At 39.4% G+C, this 25,085-nt stretch overlaps 1 protein-coding gene across 1 annotated transcript in view; it reads left to right on the top strand.

Annotated features, from left to right (window-relative positions):
* The first annotated feature begins 256 nt into the window (after positions 1–256).
* KCNB1 (potassium voltage-gated channel subfamily B member 1) overlaps positions 257–25,085 on the top strand; it is a 176,099-nt gene continuing 151,270 nt past the window's right edge. Inside the window, exon 1 of the mRNA XM_067554641.1 lies at positions 257–826. Coding sequence (XP_067410742.1) covers positions 257–826 — 570 coding nt within the window. The remainder of the gene's footprint in view (positions 827–25,085) is intronic.

Raw genomic sequence — 25,085 nt, forward strand, 5'->3', positions numbered from 1 at the left:
GGCTTCTCCCCGCCCTTCCCTCGGGCCGAGGAGCCCTGGCTGGTTTCAGCACCACGAGGCTGAACAGCGGCCAAGGCGGAGCGGCTCGCTCGGCCTGCTGAATGGCAGCGGCAGGGCCGGGCAATGATCCGTGGCTTTGGGCTTCTCTCTTGCAGCTCCCGGGCATGGAGGGGAAGGCGAACAGGTGAAGCGAGCCGGCGGTGAAGCGCCAGAGCCCGGCCCCGCTGCAGCTCCCCGCCTCCCCCCCCGCGCAGCCATGCCGGCGGCGGGGATGAACAAGCATGGCTCTCGCTCGTCTACCTCTTTGCCCCCCGACCCCATGGAGATCGTCCGGAGCAAGGCCTGCTCCCGCCGGGTCAAGCTCAACGTGGGGGGCCTGGCGCACGAGGTGCTGTGGAGGACCCTGGACAGGCTGCCGCGGACCAGGCTGGGGAAGCTGAGGGACTGCAACGCTCACGACTCCCTCATGGAGATCTGCGACGACTACAGCCTCGAGGAGAACGAGTATTTCTTCGACAGGCACCCGGGGGCATTTACCTCCATCCTGAACTTCTACCGCACGGGCAAGCTGCACATGATGGAGGAGATGTGCGCCTTGTCCTTCAGCCAGGAGCTGGACTACTGGGGGATCGACGAGATCTATCTGGAGTCCTGCTGCCAGGCCAGGTACCACCAGAAGAAAGAGCAGATGAACGAGGAGCTGAAGAGAGAAGCCGAGACTCTGAGGGAAAGGGAAGGGGAGGAATTTGATAACACCTGCTGCGCCGACAAGAGGAAAAAACTCTGGGATCTTCTGGAGAAACCCAACTCTTCAGTAGCTGCCAAGGTAACTTCTCAGATCTCTGCTCAGTATATTGCTTGTATGGCCAACTACCATAAGCAAACAGGGGGACATGGCTTAGATGCATGTGCCTTTAGAGTTTTGGACTGCTACCCATCACCCCAGTGTCTGGGCGCCATTCATTTAACTTGGATTAACAAGAGCGAAGTCCCTAGTGGACTTCATGGAATCTCTGTCTCTTCTGCTTTTCTGGGTAAGGTTTTTTTTGTGTGTGTGGGGCTGGGAGAGTGGGAGGGCCTGAGGAATCAGTCTGCCTCCCACACAATTCAACCCTGCTCATGCAGAACAGGGCCAGGATTTCATATTAATTATCATCTGTGGGTCGATGAAAGAATTGAGGAAAGGGAAATAAACATCAGAAGCCATTCAGTCCTTAGAGGCCAGTTGGAACAGCTGCACAATTACAGTTGGAAAGCTGATTCATTGATTATTTGTTGATCTAAAGCATGGGCTGTTTTGCTGTACTTTGGCAAGTTCTTTGAGAAGCATTTAGGGTTTATTTACTACTTGTCCTATGTCTTGTTTTGATGCACTGTCATAGTAAATGTCCAATCTTGGTCCAAAACTGTAAAGATCTATATAAAGTTTTCTATGAGTTTTACTAGCTTGAATTTAACTAGTAGAAATATTATAGTGTGTATCACTCAGCATAAGGCAATTTCTAACTAGATAATAGCAAGCAAGGAAGGCTACTAATAAATGTTGCCTTTCAAGGCTTATCTTAACTTTTCAAGGTAAAAAATAAGCATCCAGAGGGAGTCGCATGCACTTTCAGTCTTCAGCTTAACTAAGGACAATGTTTAAATCTGTTTACCTGCTTCCAGCGCATTTTAATTTCCCCCTCTATTCAATGCTATTGAAGTTCCATGGCAGGTAATACGTGACTAAGTGCTGCTTGGTTTGAAGTTGTTACACTTGAATTCAGCAGTTCTATTTTAATATAATTTTAAGAGATAGTCATAGTTCTGAGAAATTAGTGTCATAGTTGACAGCTAATTAGCTGCTCCACATTAGTGAAATGTCCTTGCAGCTGCACATCTTCATTAGCGATGAAACATCTGCAAACAAACATGGCTATTCAGTAACTGTGGAGATAAAAAATAAAGCTTAAAAGAGGTTGAAATGCAGTATTAAGCATTAGAAAATACAACAGACTGAACATTAAGGATTGAAAACTTGAAATTTCTAATGCTCCTACAATACTGCTATAAAGCAAAATGAACGCAGAGCTATTTTTCTCAGTGTCATCTTCTTGCTTTACATTTCTATATGCAAATTGGATCCTTGTCCCTGTAGCAAGCAGATTATGTTTTGTTTTGTTTTTTTCCCGATTTTGAAAAAATAGGCTTTGTTTCTACTGCAGTATTGCAGGTCTGAACGAAAGTGTCTTTAAAGTTCTGGGAAGATAGTTTGAAGAGAGTGTGTGTGGGATAAGTGATTTATGCTAGCAGGGAAAAGGAAAGGTGTGTTGCTTTGATGAACTGGTTATCGCTTTTTAATGACAGACGGAGCCACAGAATGTCTGTTTTATTTCCAGTGGCATGGATGACATGCTGAAGTTGTTAATTATTTATAAGCATATTTTGGCACAGTTATGGAATCTTGAAACACAGGCCTCGGGCTTAGCTGTCTGCGGCACTGACTCAGAATCCATTAGGGACTGGTGATGGTCATGATTTATTGCATATGAGCAGGGGTCGTTCTTGCCAAGTAAGTGTCTTTTGTGATTCATAGGTGAAATACATACACTCCAGGATTTTCTTCGGAGAAAATTCTCAGAGAAAATGCATTCGGCACTGCAGGCTTTGGCCTAATCCAGAATGAATTACAAATGCATTATTGTCCTTCCCATGCTAAGCTGCCACTTTGGGGTTTCATTATTATAATTGAAGTGGTGCTGTCATTTGTCAGTCTTCAAATATTCCAGTGGTTCCCAAATACAGATTCCAGTCATTTTAACTGCAGCAAGGAAAATAGGTATGATTAATGATTAGATTAGGCAGAAAAAGGCCAGTAGGGCCAGTGAAACCTTTGCCTCCTTGCTTGTGGCTCCCACTCACTGCTCTTGGGCTTGTGCACAGTGTTCTCTTTGCTTTGATAACTTCCCCTGAGAACTCATCCACATATTTATTGGGCTGAATCCTGAAGTCCTGACACAGGCCACAATCTGACTGAAGTCACTGGGCAGCTGACCACTGAAAGGAGTGAGTGAGGATTTGGGAGTCTGACCCTTTATTATCGGAAGCCAACAGTTGTGCCCAGTTATTGTCACTTTAAGACTGCACTTTCTGAATCTGGACCCACTGCCTCACCTCATCAGCTATTGCATCAGTGTAAGTCCTTCTAATAGAGTAGGTGACCTACAAGTAATTCTTCTGCTACCTTCACCCTTTTCACATTTCCTCTTAAAATGAGAATATTTCTGTTTTGCCAGCATAGTGCCCTCTCCAGGGCTTTCAAACCTTCCCCATGGAAAGGGGACCATAGTAAACTATTCCAGTAGTTATCACTAAAGTGTCCTTCAGCTGTTGCAAACCAGCAGCTCCTGTTTTTCCCTCCTCCCCATTCCCCAATTTACAGTTGGAGTAGACTGAAATACTTAGATAACCTATTTCCAGTTCTCTCCTCTCAACCTCAAATCTCCTCCCGCGTCAGTAGAATTCTCCTCCTTTCTGATTACTCTCTCCTGTCTCTGGATTTGTTGCTTCTTGGTAGAAGGCTCTTTCCAGTTAAATATGTCACATAGATGAGCTGCTTGCAGTTTCTTGTTTAAGCAATTTTAAAAATAATTCAACCAATTATTTTACTTTCTGCACCCTGACCCTTTGTATAAGGCTAAGCCAATGCTTGACTTCAACAAAGTGTTGATCCTTCCCCTCACGCCCACATGCATTGCCTTTGTCAGCTTTGCCCCGTCTCTCAGGTGATAACTAATAAGGAACAAGTCCTAATCAGATTAAGGTTTTCAAGTTGGGCTCCCTAACTAAGTCACTCCTTGTTGTTTCTATTCTAATAGTTTCTCTACAACGTTTAACCTGACAACTCCATAATAACTTTCTGCAGTAAATCTGATAGACACGTTGGGCCCAGTTTTGCCCTGATCCCACCATTAAAGGAAGAGGTAGGTACATCAGGGCAGAAGTGGGCTCTTTAAATTAAAGAGAGAGAGAGAGTGTCACTGCATGAATGAGCTAAAAATAAACATATTAAATTAACATCTCCTGTGTGTTTCTCCATACATCTTGTTGAATCTTTGATTGGCTTTTATATTGCTACCTCCTCAGGACAACAAATGTCTTGTGCAATGCGGAGCATATTAGTGCCTAAATAAAATAAGAATAATATTGTTAGATTTGCTAATATCAAGTCCCCCTGAGAGCCTCCAAATAGCAGACTTGGTATCAGAGAGTCCCAGCAGTTTATGTCTCACTAACTGTTGATGCCATTTTCTTTAAGATTTGAGAAATGCGTACTACCTTTTCTTAACACTTTGTCTGCCTCAAGAGGGGCTGTTTTCCTCCAGGTTCTCTAATGATGGGTGCTCTCGAGATGTATATAGAACACTTCCACTCTTTCATGCACATTACACTCCTCCCCCACAATACTGTAATACAACTGCAGCACTGGGCCCTGGTCCTACAAAGACCTGTGCAGGTATTTAAGTTTTTTTGCATGAGTAGTTCCAAGGAGCTCAGTTTAGTCCAATTGTGTTTAAAGGGACTAGTCACGTGCATAAAGTTAAACCCATTTATAAGTGTTTGCAAGGTCAGAGCCTTAGACTACTCTCCATTCCATAAACAAACCTTTATAACAAAGTCTTCTGTTTTTTTCTTTATCACTTGCTTCTAATTCCTACTTGTTCCTTTAATAGATCAGTTTCTTCTGACTGTTATGACTATACTTGCAGAATCCTTTACTGTTATCTGAAATATTCACTGTCATTTTAGTCAATGTTTCCTTCTCCTCCTCTGATTATCCTTGTAGCTTACATCAGCTTATTTTTACAGAGCTCCCAATCCTCCTTACCAGTTTGTTTATATTTTTTTTTAAAAGCCTTCTACTTATACATTGGACTGCCCACTATAGCCTGATTTAACCACATTGGCCTCAGTTGCCCTCACTTCCGTTTGGATTTAACATGGATGAAACTGAGTTGCAGATTCTTTCGTAGATAGCTCTTCCTTTGTCTAAAGGGTAGGTTTCACTTGTAGTTTTCTAAAAAGCAGCCTTCCAATAGTCAAATAGGAATATTGCTTTTCCAGGACTTGATCCTCATGAGTATGTCAGATGTTAGCATCCTTGCTGGTGATGTTGAGGTCCCTGAGTTTAAATCTCAGCTAATCCATTCACTCACTTAGTGACCTCTGCCCAATATTCACTTTCTTGACGTCTCAGTCTGCCAAGCCATAAAACCAACTAGACACCAGGACTTCCCTGGAAACCAGAGACTGCAATTGGTCCAAGATTGACTGTGTAAATACATTACAAAACAAACCAGCTACATTTTAATTAGGATACTTGGTTCATTTACTAGAGATTAGGTCCTGAAAATCCTTTGACCATCTAGATCTTTCAAACAACTCTATAAGAAATAGTCTTCCTCCCTCTTGAGAAAAATAGTCTTTTCTTCTTTTCATTTTCACAAACTCTTACTCTGATCAATATCAGAGCAATTAGCATTGGAAAAAAATAAACCAAAACCCCTCTGATTTTCATATAGACTTTCCTTCCTGGTTTTATCTGTTTTTTGTTTTACTGTTCTGCCGGTCTAGAGCACCATGTGAAAATCACCCAAGTTCCCCTGACTATAAAAAGCTTCTTGGCATATTATCATATTAAGTAGAATCTCCATATCCTCTTTGTCATCTAGGTACACTCCTCTCCCCTTCCCTTATACTGCCCTTTCCTTTTGCTTTATTAGAAGTATAAATTTTTCCATTCTGGTGTGCTAAATTTCCATGTATTTCCCTGTTTCAATCATGTTTTTGCTATTGCAATAATATCATATTTATCCTTGAAATCAGGCAGCTCCAATTCAGTAATCGTATTACGCATGTCTCTAGCATGTGTACAGCAGCTTTTCTCTCTCAGCTGCCCATTGCTCTATACTGTTAATCTCAGGATGCATTACACTGGGATTACAGAGGTTCCTCCATAAATTCTCTTCTTTCCTTATGACTATTATTATAATAGTAACAAAAATAATAATTAAAAAAACCCTGAGATGCTACTTCTGTAGCATTCTGCTTCTCCATACAACTAGTTATAAATGTTTTCAAATTCCCAACACTCCCATTTGACATTAGTTTCTCATTCATCTCATTCATCCTACATTTTATGTAGGAATTCACCATCTCTCTACCAGCAGCTAGCAGTATATTATGCTCTCCCCTCTGCACTCCCATAATTTGATTATCTCCTGTCTCTCCACGTTGCCAGGTGATATGTCAGCTCATTCCATTAAAGCAAGGCTGTGTTTAAGTTTTGCTCTGCTGAAGGCTTGTAGCTGTGGTTTTCTTTCTTCATTTGTCCAATGTGGCTACTGCCTTTGTTCCCCTCCTCTGTGTAGGTTAATTTAGCTCTTCATCAAACCAAAGTAAATGTCTCCTCTTCCAAGGTAAACAAAAACCTAACATAAATTTCACCCCTTGGTGCACAGATTCACCTCCTTTGGGTCAGAGCACACAAACAGTCTTGCAAGTAGGTTTCTTCCATAGCAATTTGATGAAGACACACAAGCGGCTGCCACTCTCTCCTACTCTCCTCCCAGTTGATGGTTATTCTAGCCCCAAACATCACCCCTTTCTCAGGTACATTTTCCAGCCCTTTAGTTGTATCTCTAGATCTCTTCCCAACCTCTTCCTAAACCAACAATATGCCCTGTTCCCTTTAGTGTTCTCTGCCACTTATTTCCCCCTGGCAACATTCCTAGAATGCCTTGCTTTACCTAAAGTTCCCAGAGTTTCCTCTGAACCACAATCCCTGGTCAGACATTTTTGGGTTGAAAACTGCTAATTTGTGAAAAGCAAAAGTGTTTGTGAAATGGGGTCAGTGAAGTTGTCAACATGTTTTGTTTTGACATTTTTTGTAACAAAACATTCTGGGTTTTCCATTTGAAACATCATTTTGTTTTTAAATTTAAGCTAATTAGACTTTTTAAAAAAGGTTGAAATCAAAACACAATATTTCTGTTGACAGGCACCAAAAATGTTCCCTATTGCCTCTCTAGAGTCCTCTGTCTGGACATGCCTGCTGTTAACTCAGTCTCTTTTCACATTAAAAGCCACTTTTTTGCCGGTATAAGCATACAATTGCATGCCTAATTTGGTTGTGAAATTACTGCAACTGCATATGCAAATATATCAGATTAGTTATTTGTATGTGTAACTACCTGATGTGCATATGTAACTGTACCAGCAAATTAGGTGCACAGTTGTGCATCTAACATGTTTGAAACTGTAGCCACCGAATGCTCCTTGTTCTCTCTTTTAGGGTTACCACAACCCTAATAAAACCTCTCATGATACTAGCTAATGAACACCAGTCAATAAATGACTTATTCTAAGTCCCACAAATAGCATCTCCTCCTTTCTGGAGTGGGAGCTGACCTTCTCCCCTTCTGTTTAAGGTATCATAATCTACAATCACAGTCCAGTGTATAAATGAGTGCAGGCAGACTTATTTACTGTATGTTATGCAATGGATTTGGCAATTCCCCTTTAAAATGTTTTAGGATCAGCTGTGGTTGGTTTAAAATAAAATTACACATATTTGGAGTCTAAGTTAAGAACTTTAATATGAACAGGCTAACAAGTAGGTGAAGTCTTATGCCTAGCAATCCTCTTGATGTTTTTCTTGTATAGTATATCTCAGTAGGCATATCCCATAATTTTAATTTAACAGTTTGACAATAGCCTTAACTTTCTTCTAAGAGACAATCACTGCCATTTAGCTGTATCGGCAAAAAGAAATTATCTATAAAGTACACCTTAGCATGACTGCTAGCTGCCCTTCTCTTCTCCTTTTGCTCCAGACCTTCCTCATAAGTGTTGGTCAGTGCAATCTCTGAATCCTACATGTTTGCAGCCCATGCTTCTCTTGTTCAAAGGGAGTGTGGTTAGTTGGTAGAGCAGGGGAATGGAAAGCAAGACTCCTTGGTTCTATTGCTTGCTAACCAAGTCACTTAACTTCTGTGACTTCTGTTCACATCTGTATGATAATGTCTGTCTCAGGAGGAGATTGTGAAGATTATTTGCTAATGCTGAGTTCCTTAGATGACAGGTGCTATAGAAATGCAAAATATTCAAGGGCGAAATTTTCAAATCATGAAGGGCAGTTAGACACCAAGTCCCATTTGTGCCTTTGAAAATCTCTCCCTTAAATGTTGTTTCATTCTCTACGGCATTAAGCTTTCTCCCTTCCTTATCCATCTTCTCATTTGCCCAGTCACTGTTTGCTATATTTTACTGTGTCTCCTGTGCTTCCAACAGCCCCATTTAGAATCTCACTCTGCTGGTTCTCAGACTCTGATTTCATTCCTTGAGCAGCTTGGAACCCCTCTAATTTATTGATCTTCCTGAAAATCTCCTCCCTGACCTTAGTGCCAGAGCCAAGTAGCCACATTCATACAAATGGGATTTTTATTTAAATTAACTTATTGTTATAAGCCAGTAAAGTGCTCAGTGCGGTGAAAGACACCCTCCCCACCCCCAAACGTCCTCTTCCTGCTGTGAGGAGTTTACAACCTTTTGTTGCAAGCATATCTTACACCCAGTGAGCCAAATTCAACCGTGGTACAACTTTGGTGACTTCAAGGGAGTTATGCCATTTCCATCAGGGTTGTATTTGAACGAATATTTCACTCTTTGGCATAAGTGAAAGTGACTGCAGATAGAGCTGGAAGAATTTTCATTAGAATGATTTTCTGGCAGAAAATGCAGTTTCTGTTCAATAAAAATTTTCTGTGGGGAAAATCTCAATTTTGCTGATTTTTTTTTTTTAATTTCCATCAGGAAAATCAAAATTAATTATTTTGTTTTTGGGTCAATTTGATTTGAATTAGAATATTTTATTTTGTTGAATTGATTTGAAATGTGTCGTATTGGAAAAGTTCAGTAAAATATTAAATTGCATTTCCCTATCAGCCTTATGGCAGTTGCATTCTCTCCTATGGGCTGAGCTCTCTGGAGGAGGCTTCATTCCCATGATGATGTAATGCAGGTTTCCTGCTGACCAAGTCCTGTGTGTTCATCATGGAGTTATATGACGCTCCAGCAAAGGAGTATGGCCCATTGAGATGAATGGAGATACCCACTTCCCAAACTACAGCTCCCACAAGGCAATGCATCACCATGGAAAAATGCAGTTTAATGTGTAACTGACTCAAAATGAAGCATTTTGGGTTAGTTCAACAAATGAAAATATTTTTGATTTTGGGGATGTCAAAATATTTTGATTAAAAAGGTCAACACGAAGCCTTTTGACATTTCCAAATAAAATGTTTTCGGAATTTCTATTCCATGAAAAAATTTCAATTTTTAATCCCAATTTGGGATAAAAAAACTGTTAATGTTAGAATTTTCTGGGGGATGGAAATTCCAATTTTTTCTCAGCAATAACTGCAGATGGTTATTATTGATGTTCATGAGAAGAACTGTGGGCTAGATTTTAAAATAATGTAGGCATGCAGTTGTGCACATAAACTGCATGCAATTAGAGCAATTACAAGTGCAAATCAGATAACTGCGTGCAATGATTGCCAGTTCCGGTCAGTAGACTGTATGATTTCTTGATTTGTGTATGCATGTATTTTAGCTACAAGCCATATGGGGTGTGCAATTGAATTCTTAAACTGTGTGAAAATCAGTTCCTTTAAATAAATAAAACAACAACTTTAATTTAATTCAGTTTATTTGGTGGGATGGATGTCCCCATCATTAGTTTTTAGGAATAAACTTGGCATCTAATTATCAACTCTTTTTATTGTCCATTCCTTTGAATCAGGGTGGCCAAAGTTCCCTTTAGGTTTCTTCTAACTTGTAAAGCAGAATAATCCAATGCTACTTTCACAATTAGAAGAGTATTGCTATTTGTCATTACTAATGGCAAAATATTTATGTCAGTGAAAGTTCACAGCTGATCATTTAGTTCTTATAATAAACACAGTCAATATGATTTATTCTATGGAGGTACCTGGCAATAGCAGAAGAGGCAAATGTGGCCAAAGAGTATGGTTAACACATTAATATTAGTCCTGTCTAAAGAAGCTGCTATCTCTTGCTCCTGTAAATTCAGTGGATAAAGATTGGATTCTTACCATGGGAGATTGGAAACATACCTCTTTCAGCACAGTCCTACTACATGACCTAGTAGGTCTTTTCTATTTGAAATATCTAGGTATCTGATATCTCTAACTTTTGTACCCTGTCAATGGGCTGAGTCCTGGTCTTGTCCCTAAGGCAGCACACAGCTCTGAAGTAGTGTCCAAACTCCCTCCTTCCCTGAGGGTTTCCCTTTATTGGTAATTCAGTACAATAATACAACATAAACCTCAGCCTAAGCTTCTTCCCCAAGTTTGGCTGTTCCTGTGGTTTCCCTCAAGGTCTTCCTGTGTCCTAGTTTTCTCTGTCCACTTTAAAACCTGACTGGAGCTTACTGGAGATATCTACCAACATGACTCAACAGTAGTCATCTGAATCTTAATGCAGGGATTTCTCTCCGGAGCATAAAGAGACTCCACAGAAGAGCCAGACATTCCTATACAGGGCCTTTGAGTTTGCTTCTCTATAATACACTCATAAGAAATGCTAATATAGAAATAGTCAAAGCATAATATTTCCCTATCTCACATGGTATCAATCAAGGGTCCAACCTTTTGAAGGTAAAACTCCCATTGAGTTTAACTGGAACAGTTCCTTCTTACTATAATATCTGCACTTATCAATCAAATCTCTGAAAGTGCTTTGAAAAGATTGAATGCTTACGCCTTGAAACATAGCATATTTCATATTTCATTTTATACATGTGTAAAGTGAAACAAAAGGTTAGGTGGCTTGCCAAAGGTCATATGGCAAATCAGTGGAATAACATCCCCCTATACAAATTGTAGCATTTATTTTGATAAAACATCCTTCATGTGAATTAGAAAGATGCTGAACAGTTGCACTGTATGTGGCTTGATAATTTGGTTGCTCAGGTTCAGCCTGTTTCACTCAGCAGTCTGTGGAGTTGTATCCAGTCACACAAAGGTTGACTTTGATTCCTCATCCCAGCCAGAACTGATATAGACAGTGTAGGAAAATAACTATTACCGTTGGAGATGTAAGAGCTGGTTGGTTGATTCATTGTGTAATACATTTGTTGTGAATTAACTCTTTTTTCCCATTCACAAACTGTCACTGATTATTGTACATGTCTGTCATTTGCCAGTCTTTACCAGATTGTTTGAATAATCTCCAGCCTATGAATTGTTAGTGAACTTTGCACTTCAAATATTAGCTCTTCAGACCATGTGAAGATGTGATGGGTTACCTAAATTACATGTTACTGTTTCTGCACCCTGACTGGATGATGAAACCAGAGAAAATATCAGCAAAGAACAAATAACAGACAAACATGTTCATGCACAAATATAAAGTTGAAAAATCTCACATGAAGAGCAACCATCCCTTAAACATTCATTCCAATACAAACCTGTTTGCAGAAATGTTTGCAGATATCAAAGTGGTGTGAACATGGTCAAATCAAACAGGAATTTCGCGTTAATAAGAATGTTCGTAAACACTATTTTGTAGCATATAAACAGCTCTACTTATTATGAAATGAACTTATTCAAACCTTAATGTTTGGATTGGGATCCACATTCACTTTCTAGCCAAAAGTCCAAAACAGTCTTATTTTATCTGAATCCATTTGCCATCCCTCATTTACTAATAAATTGGATTTCTAAGCGTCATTTGTGTTATGTAAATAGAATAAATGCCAAATATACTCTCTGATTGGCAATGATTAGAGAAACTGTTTCAAAGGCATAACACTGATATGAATATTGGTGTCTATAATCAAGATACCTTGTGACTACATTTTTTAAACTAATCATTCTGCTAAAAGAGTAAATTGAATAATTTATCAAAGATTTACCTGTCTGTGTCTCTCTACAAAGGCTTTTGAAACCCAGGCATTAGATTATAGGATTAGCTTTAGAACTTTCATTGTACATTTCGTGACATGTGAAGTCTCATATACATGCTTGACTTCATTGGTAACTGATTACAAAACTCCCAAACTTTATCATTTCTGACTCCAGCTCTGTCCTGAACCCTGTAGAGTCTAAGCTTCTGTGACTGCCAAGCTGGATTCCAGAAATGTTCTCACATTTCCTCTGATGTTATGTTTTCTCAAGATTTCTCAACATTGTAAGATCATTAAAATAATGATAAGCAAAAATCTAAGCACGCGCTTACAAATCTTCCACATTTCTGGGGGGTTATTTGTTTCTTGTAAATACACTCGGCCAGATCCTCAGCTGGTGTAAATCAGCATAGCTCCATTGAAGTAACATAGTCACTCACAATTTTAAAAAAAATCAATAATGGAAACACAGAGAAGTGGGTGTATTTGGGTTTCGGCTCTTGAAACAGCTATTTAAATATGGCAGTATATGGCCCTATCCTATGACCACTGAAATAAATGGCAATCTATTTTATGCATTATATGGCTCCCATCACCATAGTATCTTCTAAGTCCCTGGCTAGCACCCTAATCACTGGAACATCCTTCCTCTCCAGTGATGCAGGATCCTACCCATAATGTTTAATGAGTACTCCAGAGGTAGATTTGCCAGAAAAGAGAGCTCAGCACTTCTATAAAATTGCATGAGAATCCAGTACAGACTGAGTATTTTCAGACCTCTCAAAATATCTTATTCATATGAAGCATGCTTATGGTTTAAACATAGTGACTCATACTTTTTAAATGTTCCTATTTGTATGGAGGCATCCATCCATTGCTTTCAGCATTTTGTTTTTCTGACACTGTATGGTTTTTAACCTTATTGATCATGCATTTAATAAGCTCTGTTTACAACTTTTCAGAGCAGTTATGTTCGCCCACCCAAATAACAGAAAGCAAAATAACTCCCCTTGTACCTTGTCATCTTCCACTCTATGTATTCCTCAAACACCTGAAAAAAAGTAGCATGATAATTTGCCTTACATGGTGGTAGTTCTAGATTTTACTATCAGAAGAGCGTACAATCTATTGTGGAATAAAGATCTCCCTAGTTTTGTTTACTTACTTTTTCAATTTTGTTTTAATTCTGTCTTCCATATCAAAATTAAGAACTTTTGGGAGACAAAAGTCTCTCTTCTCCTATTAATGTGCCAGAGGTTTATTAATAATACATAATAATTATACTGTGTACTTCTTAGCTTCTTTCATCGAAGGATCTTAAAGTGCTTGCATATATTAATTAAGTGAGCCTCACAACTGCCTGCTGATGTAGGCATCTATTATTATCAGTCTACTTTTAAAAAAGGCAATTCATAGGAAATAGTAACTAGAAAAATCCTCCTCAGGATTCAGACAGGCAATAGCAAACTTGGCCTAAAAAATCAATACAGGCTGGTCTGGAATATTTCTCCTATAATTTTGCAGTTGTATTTCATTTAAAGTTTGTCTGTCTAATCTGCCTATCACTATACTTTCTAGAGGCCATCATGCTTGGGTATGACTAAATTCAGACAAAGGCCCGAGATGAAATCCGTGTTATATTTTTCTAGACCCAGGAAAGATTATCACTGCTGGCATGAGGGAAAATTGCAGTCGGCAGCAGAACTCAATCTAGCAGCTTCTTGATTTGAAAGGAAAGAGGCTGGCAGCAGGGGGGTTTCTGTAAAGGATGTTCAACTCTGGAATTTACGATTCCTTGCTCCAAAAGATTTGTTATCCCATTAGGGCGCACTGCGAAGGGTGGGTGGGTGGGTGAAGGGTTGTTATTATCTTCACCAAGTCTCATTTCAGGGTGGGCTGGTTCTTGACTAGGCATTTCCTCCTGTATAGTTTAGGTTTTTTATGCTGTTTTTTGTTATCAGAAAATAACAGAGAGAGAATTAAAGAAACAAAAAATACCAAATACGATTCTGGTAGCAAATGTCCCCAAATACTTGCCCTTTTAGAGTTTCCCTTCACACAGGTTGCCAGGGAGCTGAATTAAATTTAGGTCATTCAGTACAGAGCTATTCTTAACCTCTAATCTGTCTCTCATAAACTTCTGATTGATCTCAGCAGGTGCTGCAGCATTTAACTGCTAAGAGTCCTGTCTGTAGAATATGGCACTGTTATCCGTTGGGAAGGAATGCTGACACCGTTGCTGCTCTTGTAGACTATACTAAGTATGTCTATCTGCTTTTGCAATGTATCAAGGTGGATTATATTGATGCCCTGGGAGGGGACCAAAGTTCTGAGATCAGGTCCTATGTATGTTTTTTACTGTTGAGAAGAGGGTGTCAAATGGCATGTCTGACGATTTACTTATTATTTTGACAATGAATTCTTAAACTCAATAACTGACTAAAATTACACTGGATTTTATATTTTTTATCTTGGTTTTCAAAGCTAAGTTTGAATCAGGAGGGTAACTCCTATAGGGCCCAATCCTGAAGTCCATATTTAAATTTTAGTCACTCCTGTGATTAAACTCCCATTGATTTGGGGTCTAAAATGATGGACCTTGGCAGACCTCCCGTTGATCTCTCAAGGGCTGCAGGATCGCTCTCCCTCGGTGTCAATAGCTCCAGTAGCTGCTCTACCTCTTTTGAACCATCAATGCATCCAAGCCGCTCTGTATGGTTCAGGGTGACTGTATCCTTATCTTGCTGTCAAGGTACAAAGATATTTCCCCAAGGTGATAACTGTGCTGCCTTTCAAATCAATTCAAGTAATGGAGCTCCTTTTGTTGATTGACATGTACAGTGTATTCCTTATCTATGTTTACACATAGAAGGTTGTTTTATAGGAGTAATTTAAGACTCCTACCAATGTCAGTGAATGCAAGTGAAATGTGACCTCGTTAAATGTCTCTAGCACTGCCCAATGGCAACTTTAGGACATTCAGTTCACCTAGTGAAATATAAGACTTTTATCATGCCAGGTAAACACATCTGGTCTCTCACTCGAGTGACAACTGACTCCAGTTCAGTCTTAGCTGATCACCGGGGCATGTATAATTCCGTATTTCTGCATGCTCATTAAACTGCAGAACTAATAGGGATTTTTGACTTCTGGGTAGTGAACAGATGCATCTCCTTGATTTACTGAATGATTGTTTTTAAAGATGCTACTTGTAGGGTTCTATATTGGGTTCAAATGCCTATTAGTCCAATTATTCTTTGGAATGGGAAACTTGTTACACATTTATAGATAACTTGGGCATGGAAATCACCTCTTGCAGAAGTTATATAACAGTTTACTTAGGTTGCAAGATCTTTGTGGCAGGGATCATCTTTTTTTTTCTTTATGTGTACAGCACATAACATAATGGAGTCCTCATTCAGGGTTACTGGGTGCTATGGCAAAACAAATGATAATAAATAGATATTTTAAAAAATATTCTGTTGAAAAGATAACTTGATTCTTTTAAGCTTAAACCAACTTAAAGCCCATATCAAGTTGGTCTCTTTCTCTGAAGTTTCAGTTATCTAGTAGATACCTACAAATCCTACCTGTTCTTTCATACAGCACCCCATTATTTTGAATGGAGAACTTGCATCAGCAGGTTTTATATCATGGTAATTGTGAAAAGACTAGGGCGCTGGAAGGCCTGGTCTATTCACAGAGTTGTACTGGTTTAAGTAAAGGTGTGGGCAGAGTGTTTTAAAACCATTGAGTTCTAGTAGCGCAAACCCCTGTGTGGAGTCTCATTTCTCTCATATTGATTTAGTTTCATTCAGTAAGGAATTGGTTTAAGCTACATTGATGTAATCCAGCTCCTTTGTGCTACTGTAAAAACAAATTATTTTAAATAAATAATAAAAGAATAATAAATAAAATAATTATGTTTCCCTTTTACTTCTCTGTTTGTGCAGCACCAGATACATTAGCATTGTTAAAAAATAATGTGTACAAACTTTAGCTGGGTCACTTAGAGACAACAGTCCTTGATGACCCATCACTAAGCATTAGTTTCAAGTTCCACCCACTGTCTGACTTGCTCCTTAAACTGCTCTGAGGTTTCAGTAGATTGAGTAAAATAATGACAAGGTGTTCCAAAGTACAAAGAACAAATGTACCAAAGTTCCAGCCATGATACCTGTTTTGATTTTGTTTTTTTAAGTGCCGTACATTTGTTTTCTTCATTTGAGGCCTGCTAAATTCTGGTATGTGATGGATTAAAAACTCTAATGAATATGGATTATTTTAAATGTCTTCTAAAGAAACTGTATAAAATAGAGACTTTAGAGCTGTGAGATATTTTCACATCAGAACAAAGATAGCGGGATTATTATTTTTTATCTTCTTTTCCCAAAAAGTGCAAATATCAAAGCAGATTGGTATAACTCATCAGATCTTTATGCCCAAAGTGTATACAATGCTCAAATCCTGTCTGACTCTTTGAATGGTTCTACTACTCTTGATGAAATTAACAGCCCTCTAATATCTAATTCAGCAAAGCACTCGAGCATAGTTTAACTATAAGCATGTGAGTAGTCCAGTTGAAGTCAATAAGATTGTAAGTACCTGCTTAACTTTAAGCAGGTACTTAAGTGTTTTGCTGAATTAGGACATTAATATATTGTTCATTTAATCAAGAGTGCTAAGAGCATTCAGTCTCTAAATTACTATGGAAGATAAGAAATTCTCCCTCCTTAAATTAAGATTCTTGAAAAATGCTTGAGGGTACTTTGTCATCTGTAGCACCCAAAGGCCTGGAGAGATCTCTTGTCTGGAGCAGATGTTCAGGCATCTTTATTACCTTTTTGATTCAGACACTTGTTTCTACTTGCAGAAATCTAGTCCATTAGAACTGAAAAATACACAAACTAGTGGAACACTGCGATATATTGACTCTTACTAACAGTAGCAACATTTATGGGGTAGATTTTCATCACTAGATCTCGAAGCACTTTACACATCATCCTTGTTTTACAAATGGGAAAACTGAGGCACAGCGAGGGGCAGTGACTTGCCCAAGGTGACCCAGCAGGGCAGTGGGCATAGTGGGGAATAGAACCCAACTCTCTTAAAACCAGGCCACAGCTTTCACCATTAGACAACACTCCCTCCTATAAAAGCCTCATACCAAATAGCTGCCATACAGGAGACCTTACTTGGCATATGGGGATCTGACTGCTCTTTTAGGGTCACAATATGCTAGCCTTAGTCACACACAAGTAGCCCCAGTGAAAGCAGTGGGACTATTCATATGGGTAAAGTGTTTTCCGCTTGATTCTTAGAGCGCTATGAGCACAATGCATGAAAAATAGCTCCTACTAATAGCTGTAATCAAGCTAGAGGTTCATTTTCTGGTGAAAAGTGAGACCCTAATTGTTTTACTTCATCACAACAGTCTTATCCAATCACCTCTTATAAGATACTTGTCTTCCAAAGAAAGTTTTCTATCCTTCCTTCCAGCTCCCGCTGACATCAATGGGAAAGCCCGCACTAACTCACCCGGGACAAGACTGAACCTGAGAATGTTGAAGTATTCAGTAAATAAAGGCATTTCTTTACTCAGCTGATCTGCTTTCTAATGAGCATTCAAGTCAAGGCCTTTTGGTTTGCTGATAAAAACAGTATTTTGGTTACCCCTCTTAATACTGCAGAATCAGCTATGGTAGAGTGCTGCAAAATAGAGAGAGGGTCTTTCAGTTTGAAGTGAAAAGATCCAAATGCCTTTTGGATCTCATTTGGAAGTGTGCTCTTAATCGGGACTGCAGAAGAACAAAAAACCACATAGCTGCTCTGTAGGGGCCAAGTTCCCCACTGGTGTAAATGAGTGCAACTTCATGAAGTTTTGAATAGCTTGGTGAAGCATTTAGACCCGGGAAGCCAGAGCCTCAGCTGGTGTGAATCAGTGTACATACATTGATTTCAGCGAACTATATCAATTTACATTAATTGAGGTCCTGAGGGTATGGTGACTGCTGCCATTGTATATATCACTAAAGTTGTTTAAAAATCAATTTCGTATATAATTATCAAGAAGCCATTGTAGATCCTCTTATTAGTTATTATTATTACTACTTGAATTACCATAGAGCCTAGGAGCTGATCTGCAGAAGTGTTTTATACCTATTGAAGCCTTCTCGGTTTTCTTGGAAAAACCACAGAATAAAGCCTACAGTGTGCAGACTAAAACGGAGAAACCTGCTTTAGTAGTGGTCATATTCAACTTTGTTTTCTTACATTACACAATGAAGCTCTAACCAAAACTTTTATCTGTTAGTTCTTGTGGATATATATTCTCACCTTCCTAAACAGTTATAGGATAATAATAATACCGAGCTCTTTTACAGTGTTCTTCATCCATAGATCTCAAACTGCTTTACAAAGGAAATGAGTTTTATTACCCCATTTTAGGATAGATGATCTGGAAACTGCCAGAATTCTGTGTGCTAACAGAGCTGTCAAAAGACAGAATAATTTCCCAAGTGCATACATACGCAATGCATATTTTTAACACGGTCAACAGGGTCAGTTAGAGCAATGATCCTGGAGAATAAAAATTTATAACAAAGAGCTGGTCAAAAATGTTTTACTTTTGAAACTTCCCAATTAAAAAAAAAAGGATAAATCTTCTGTAAAAAAATGTTCCCATTTTTCAACCAACCCTAGTAATGGGCCCTCCTCACTGGTAACAGATGAGAGTCAACCATTCCCTTTATTTTAACCTATTACTTAGGGGGAAGTCTTGTAACATCTATGTCAGACAGTCAGAATATCCTGAGCTACAGCCAGCCAATAGGAAGTAAATACAGTCCCTCGCTGGCAAAGGGAGCCTCTGAGGACATTGATCAAATGATCAATCTTAATCATTAACTGGCTACACAGTGACACTATTCCACTGCAGGTGAAGAATCACATGGTCATAAAGTTCTGCAATATAAACCAGGGAGACACGCTCAGAATCTTATTTGGACAGATTTATCACTTGATTACGGAGCAGCAATCTTGTCTGGGCTGTACGCCACAAGAGATTAATATGCAACTCATGCTCTGTTTTCTCTCTGGATAATGTTCTCTTGTGTGCTTTCCCATTATAATGTAAGGTGAAGATCTGCTGTCTTTATAGAAATAGACTATTGTGTTATAGACCCTAGATACCATACTGAAGATTACACCGGCAAGCTGCTGCCCAGCTGATTGCAAATAGTTGGGAGATACAAAACGGCCAAAATCTCCAATTAATCTATGCACTGTTGGTTATCGTTAAAAATGTCAGTATTTGCCAGACATCACTGCACTCTAATGTAATTTCTATTTGGGCCTAGTCTACATTAGAAAGTTTTACCGGCATCGTTCTGTCGGTTAGGAGTGTGAAAAATCCACATCCCTGGCCAAGGAGCACTAGCCCTAGTGTAGTCGCAGTTATACCGGCAAAAAAAGTCCTTTAGTCAGTATAGCTTATTCCATTCAGATATACACTGTATTGGCACAAGAACTCTTTTTCCGATGTAAATTGCATCTCCAGACAGGGCTTTTACCATCCATAATTCTGCCAGTAGAGCTATACTGGCAAACGTTTACTAGTGTGGACACAGCCTTTGAGTAGGGTAACTGTGTAACTGTGATATCTGTTGACATTTAACGGTGACCTCTGTCTGTCTGCGCTGTAGAATTTTAAAGGGTCACAGCTACAGTTTGTAGGTATAAATATATAATTATTATTTCTATTTAAAAGCAAAGTGAAGCAATTCCTCCTCCACTAACCTCTTCCAGACTCCAGTTCAGGAAAGCACTTGAGCACATGCTTGACTTTAAGCATCTGCATAAGCCCCATTGAAATCAACAGTGCTTAAGCAGGTGTTTGAGCGCTTTCCTGAATCAAACCCCAGTCATCAATATTCAGGGATGGATTAAAGCAATCTGGGGCCCTAGGAACACCATGACACACATCAGCATGGTTCCATTGCCACGGCCCCACCCAATACTATTGTCCTATCCTTGCTTCCCCTCCCCCCCCTCCAGCTGGAGTGGCAGTGACAGGGGCTCTTCTCCTCTCCCAGAGATTCAGGGATGGCCTGGGATCTTCTTATCTCCATATAACAGGCTCCCCTTGACTTGGTAGTATCCCAGAGAGGCAGGCATAACAGCAGAGGGTGCCTCAGTATTTACCTCAGCGATTACGGTGTATGGGCTTGCATGGCTGCGCCTAACCCATTTTACTCCTTTCCCCCTGCTGCACACCGTGTCTTTTGTTGCAATGGTATTGGCAGCCCCCTAGCACAGTAGGTTTCTACATTCACACCTAATCGAGATGAATGGGGCAGGTCACACCTCTTAGAGCCACTAGTTCAATCTGTCTGCAGACTCAGGCAGATTCGCTGCATCAGTTACACACGGGTCATGTTTTCAAGCTTTTCTTTGCAACTGCTTGGGCTAGAAACTTTTAAAAAGAAAACTGGGATTATGCCCTCATCATGTGAATCAAGTAGCTGGGGCCTTAACCACTGCTCTGTAGTGCCTATACCTTAATCTGGCCCTGACAATACCCTTGCTGAAAATCCATTTCTTACTCAACAACTCCTCTCCCAGAAACTGCTTCCCTTCCAAAAACAAAGCCTTTCTCTTCTCTATCACATGGGTAATATTGTTATCTCTTTCCAAGACCACCCCCTACACTCCTCCCGATATATTCAGCTGCAGCATTCATTTACATTTCTATAGGTTAACTTGGCGCTTTGCATTTCCCCTTAAGGAAAAATATGCATCCTTTTGTAGTACTAAAATGTGTCTGACTATATAATTTTGCAATGAATGATGGTCAAGGTGGAGGACATGTACAGTTCACATAAAAATCCAGTATATCAATTTCAATATTTTTAATGTGAAATTAATGCTGCTGTTTTGATGAATTCTTTGCTATGTTGGTAACCCAATACCTCCATATTTTTTCTATTCCTGTACAGTTTGAAAAACATATTTCAGTAGTCCAGTGATCGTAGGAACATAGGACTTAACAATGAAATCAATACTGTTTGATTAGATTTAAATGCTTTGGTTTAATTATGTCTTTTTCTAAACAGCAAGTGTTCATATTATATCAGGCACGCAGCATGTTAGCAAAGGACTGGTTAGCTACTCGCTTGTCAGTGTAGTTACGTTGAAAATGACATACAGCTCCTCCCTCCCCACAAGTGCCAATCCAGTGCCTTTCAAAAGCACTTAATTTACTCACAGTCACAGTGCAACATAAAAGACAAAAATTACATAGGAAGCGGGTAAAAAGAATGTAAAGTTTAAAAAAAAAGTCAGCTCCTGTTGAATATGACCACACCATCCTAATATCCGTGCAATTACTCATAGACATTAAGTTCAGAAGGGACCAATATGATCATCTAGTCTGATCTCCTGCACAACGTGGGCCACAGCATCTCACCCACCCACTCCTGTAATAGAACCCTAACCTATGACTGAGTTATTGAAGTCTTCAAATCATGGTTTAAAGACTTCAAAGTACAGAGAAGCCACCAACAAGTGACCCATGCTACAGAGGAAGGCAAAAAACCACAGGGCCTCTACCAATCTGCCTTGGGGGAAAATTCCTTCCCAACCCCAAATATGGTGATCAGCTAAACCCTGAACATGTGGGCAAGACTCACCAGCCAGATGCCCAAGAAAGAATTTTCTGTAGTAACTCAGAACCCACTCCATCAAGCATCCCATCACAGGCCATTGGGCATATTTACCACTAGTAGTCAAAGATCAGTTAATTGCCAAATTAGGTTGTATGGATTAGGGTAGGGATATTTTTTACTTAGAGTGGATATCCCGCTGAGATAGAAATTTGAGAGGGATGAATATGAACCCCAAAATTCAGATCTAATGTAAAAAAACCCTCAAAGTTTGGGGGTGTTTGGATCTAGAGATTCTGGTTCCATGCCTTACAGAAAAAGGTGCCCATAGCACAATTTGTCTTTGAGTTTATTTTTTAAACACCTCCGCTCCCCAGAGTTCAATAGGATTCTGATGTCAGTTGTTGGTTTCAGCCCATCTTTAGTTTTCAAAGGTTCTCAGATGTTTTGAAGGTTCTCAGATGTTGAGGTACCTTTTCCCATTATTTTTCTGTCTAGGATCAGAACCAGAAATGCAGAGATACTGCAAGAGAAGTGTTTTGCCTGGTGCTTCTACTTTGACAGACAGCAGGAGAGCAGGAAATGCCATAAATCTCAAGCAAAAGCCTGTTGTTACGTGATTTTTAGCAAATTTTTGCAGATTGAAGATTTGGTTGGTTCAGTTAAGGTTTAGGAAAATATACACATTTTATCCAAACCAAATCTCAACTCTAGGTCTCTTTTAGATTTCCCTTTCACTAGTTATATACCTTTTGGATCTTGTTAGGCCAAACAGTGAAGTACAGATTCAATAGTGTGTCATTACTTCTGGTTTTCAGAGTAATGTATTGAAGGTGAATTGAACAAATGGATGTCAGAATCTGAAAGATGGCTGCCATTGAATAGCTAATGTCGCCAGCCAAAGTATTCCTAGGATAGGGTCATAAGTAGAGCCGGGCAAATAGGTGACATTTCTGTTCTCTGTCAGTTCTGAAAAATTTTAAAAAATATTAAAAATTCCGTTTGAACTGAATCCAAAAATTCCCGAATATTTCAGCAAATCGAAAAGGTCTGTATTCAGATTGCTGCTCCAAAGTGCTAATTCAAGACTGGGTCTCCCACATGGTAAGTGAGAGAGCTCAAAGCTCCGCCTTCAGCTGTTTTGTGAATGTAGAATAAATAAATAAATAAATCTTCTGTCCAAAACTATCTGGCAAACTTTTGGCAAATTCACAAATAGTTTTGAGTTGACCAAAACTGCATTTTTTGACATTTGTCTGAAATGTTTTGCCTAGAACTTGTTATAAATTCATGGTACCAAGGGTTAAGGATTAAATCATAGGTTTTGGTGTTGTTTGTTTCCCCTGTAACTTTACAGTGATCTGAGCTGGTTTACAAGATTTAATGTTAGATGATGAAAGGACAGAATCCAACAGGAGGGGATATGATGTGATTTGATGTGATGTTGAGTGTCATTTTGTATGATTGCAAAAGCACTCAGTGACAGAAGATGAGAACTCTGCACTCACTGCAGGCTTGTGTGCAGTCACCCACAGGACTGCTGTTACCCACCACCTAGGCCGCCTGTCTTGAATTTCAACAAGATTTGATTAAATCCTTTAATACTGGGCTTCATGCTGAGAAAGAAGTGACAAAATCAATCTTTTTCTTTCACTTGTGGGATAGCTAATTAAATCTGGGCTGAGCTGCAGGCCAGGTATGCTACATGATGATTTAACAGGCATCAGAGCTGCACACTACAATGCTGTGCAGCACATCAAGAACTGAATGTGTGTGTGTTTCTAACCCTTTGGGAAGGTGCACAAAGCGTAGGTGTTACTGCAGGGTATTTGTTATTTGAAGTGAATAACACACATTGCATTAGAAATGACCTAATTGATCTAATTATAGAACTAACATCTGTGCTATAATTGAGGTTTTCAAGCTAATACCAAACCACTGCGGGGGAATGGTAGCAAACTTATCAGTTTGGCTCCTTTTTAATTTGTTTTATGAGACAAGAAGCTTTACATGAAGCAATTTATTCACATCAATCACATGCAATAATTGTCAAGTTCACATGCAACCTGACAATGTTTGAAGATGGACTTCTATTAAAGGTTCTGCTGATGTAGAACAGCCACCCTCTTATGAGTCTATCCTAGCTGGCACCAATGTGCCTTTACATAATTCATATTCTTAGTCTTAAAGCTTCAAATGTCTGAAAGTCAAATGCCAGGGAAGGGAGTTCCATTGAAATTCTTTTGCACTTTTGCGCGGGCGAAATAATTCCTAAGGTTCTCACCCCTAAAGAAATATTTGCAGCCATTGAGTTTATGGACAATAAAGGATATTAGGCATTTCAAGGAGAGCCATTTATTTACTATAGAATAATAAAGGGGATTACCAGCAGATAAATCAATCACAGGGATTCTATGATACGATCAGTGGGGTTTCCAGTATCCTGAAATAGCTTGGCGCCCTGGCTATTTGACATCATTTATATGCTGTAAACTGGGTAATGGGACTTTTTAGAAATGGAGCTGATAAATTGGGCTCCTTTAAGCCAGCCTGCATTTGTTGTTCACATACTCCTTAGTTCTACCGAGCAGCAGAAATAATAATATCCACATATCTCATGAACACAAAACACTTCGCAAACATCACTAAAACTCAAAACACTTTAATTAACTAAGTCTCTCAACCATCCCATGGGGTAGATAGGTATTATAAACATTTTAGAGTTAAGCGAACTTAGAAACAGGTACAGTTATTTACCAAAAGTCTCCAGAAATTTGATGGTAGTGCTAGAAGTGTTTATTTTTCCAATTTATACCATGAATCTACCAGCCCCTCTCTAAGTGGCTGGAACAATCAAAAATAATTTTAAATTACACAACAATGATCTAGGTCAACAGGCCATCAAAACTGACACTGACTGAACTTCACCAATCAAGGGGAAGCCTCCTTGTTTTGTTAGCAATAAGTGATGTGGATTGGCCACCAGCTTGCATGCCTAACGCGTGGTGTCACCCCAGACAGGATCCCTTCTAAAACCTGATCCTCTTTCTCCAATTCCACTCATCATACTACATTCTCCACTCAACTCAATGCTTAGAAAAAAAGCTGAGTAAACATATAGGTCCTCAAGCTTATCCAAAACAACAGCATATTTCATTGGAATATTTCCATTGATTTTGATAGGCTTTGGATCAGGCCCTAAAACAGGAAACTAATTCTGGAGTTAAAGGATTTCCAGTGGGCTCACTTTGTCTCCAGCCATACAAATGTAGGGCTGTTGGATTGAGGATCCCATTCCCAGTGGATGCCATTTTTAGACTAAAAAGACGGGTGGTCTCTCAGATACTCCTGGCTCAAATCATAAAAGGCTTCATAGAATAAAATCATTACATTACAGGGGCATGATGATCATCCTAAACCACCTTTATATGATCAGGAAATCATTTCTTCAT

The sequence above is a fragment of the Emydura macquarii genome, unplaced genomic scaffold (genome assembly GCF_026122565.2).
Source record: "Emydura macquarii macquarii isolate MOO-44397 ecotype Brisbane River unplaced genomic scaffold, CSIRO-AGI_Emac_v2 contig_1483, whole genome shotgun sequence".
NCBI classification, from domain to species: Eukaryota; Metazoa; Chordata; order Testudines; family Chelidae; genus Emydura; species Emydura macquarii.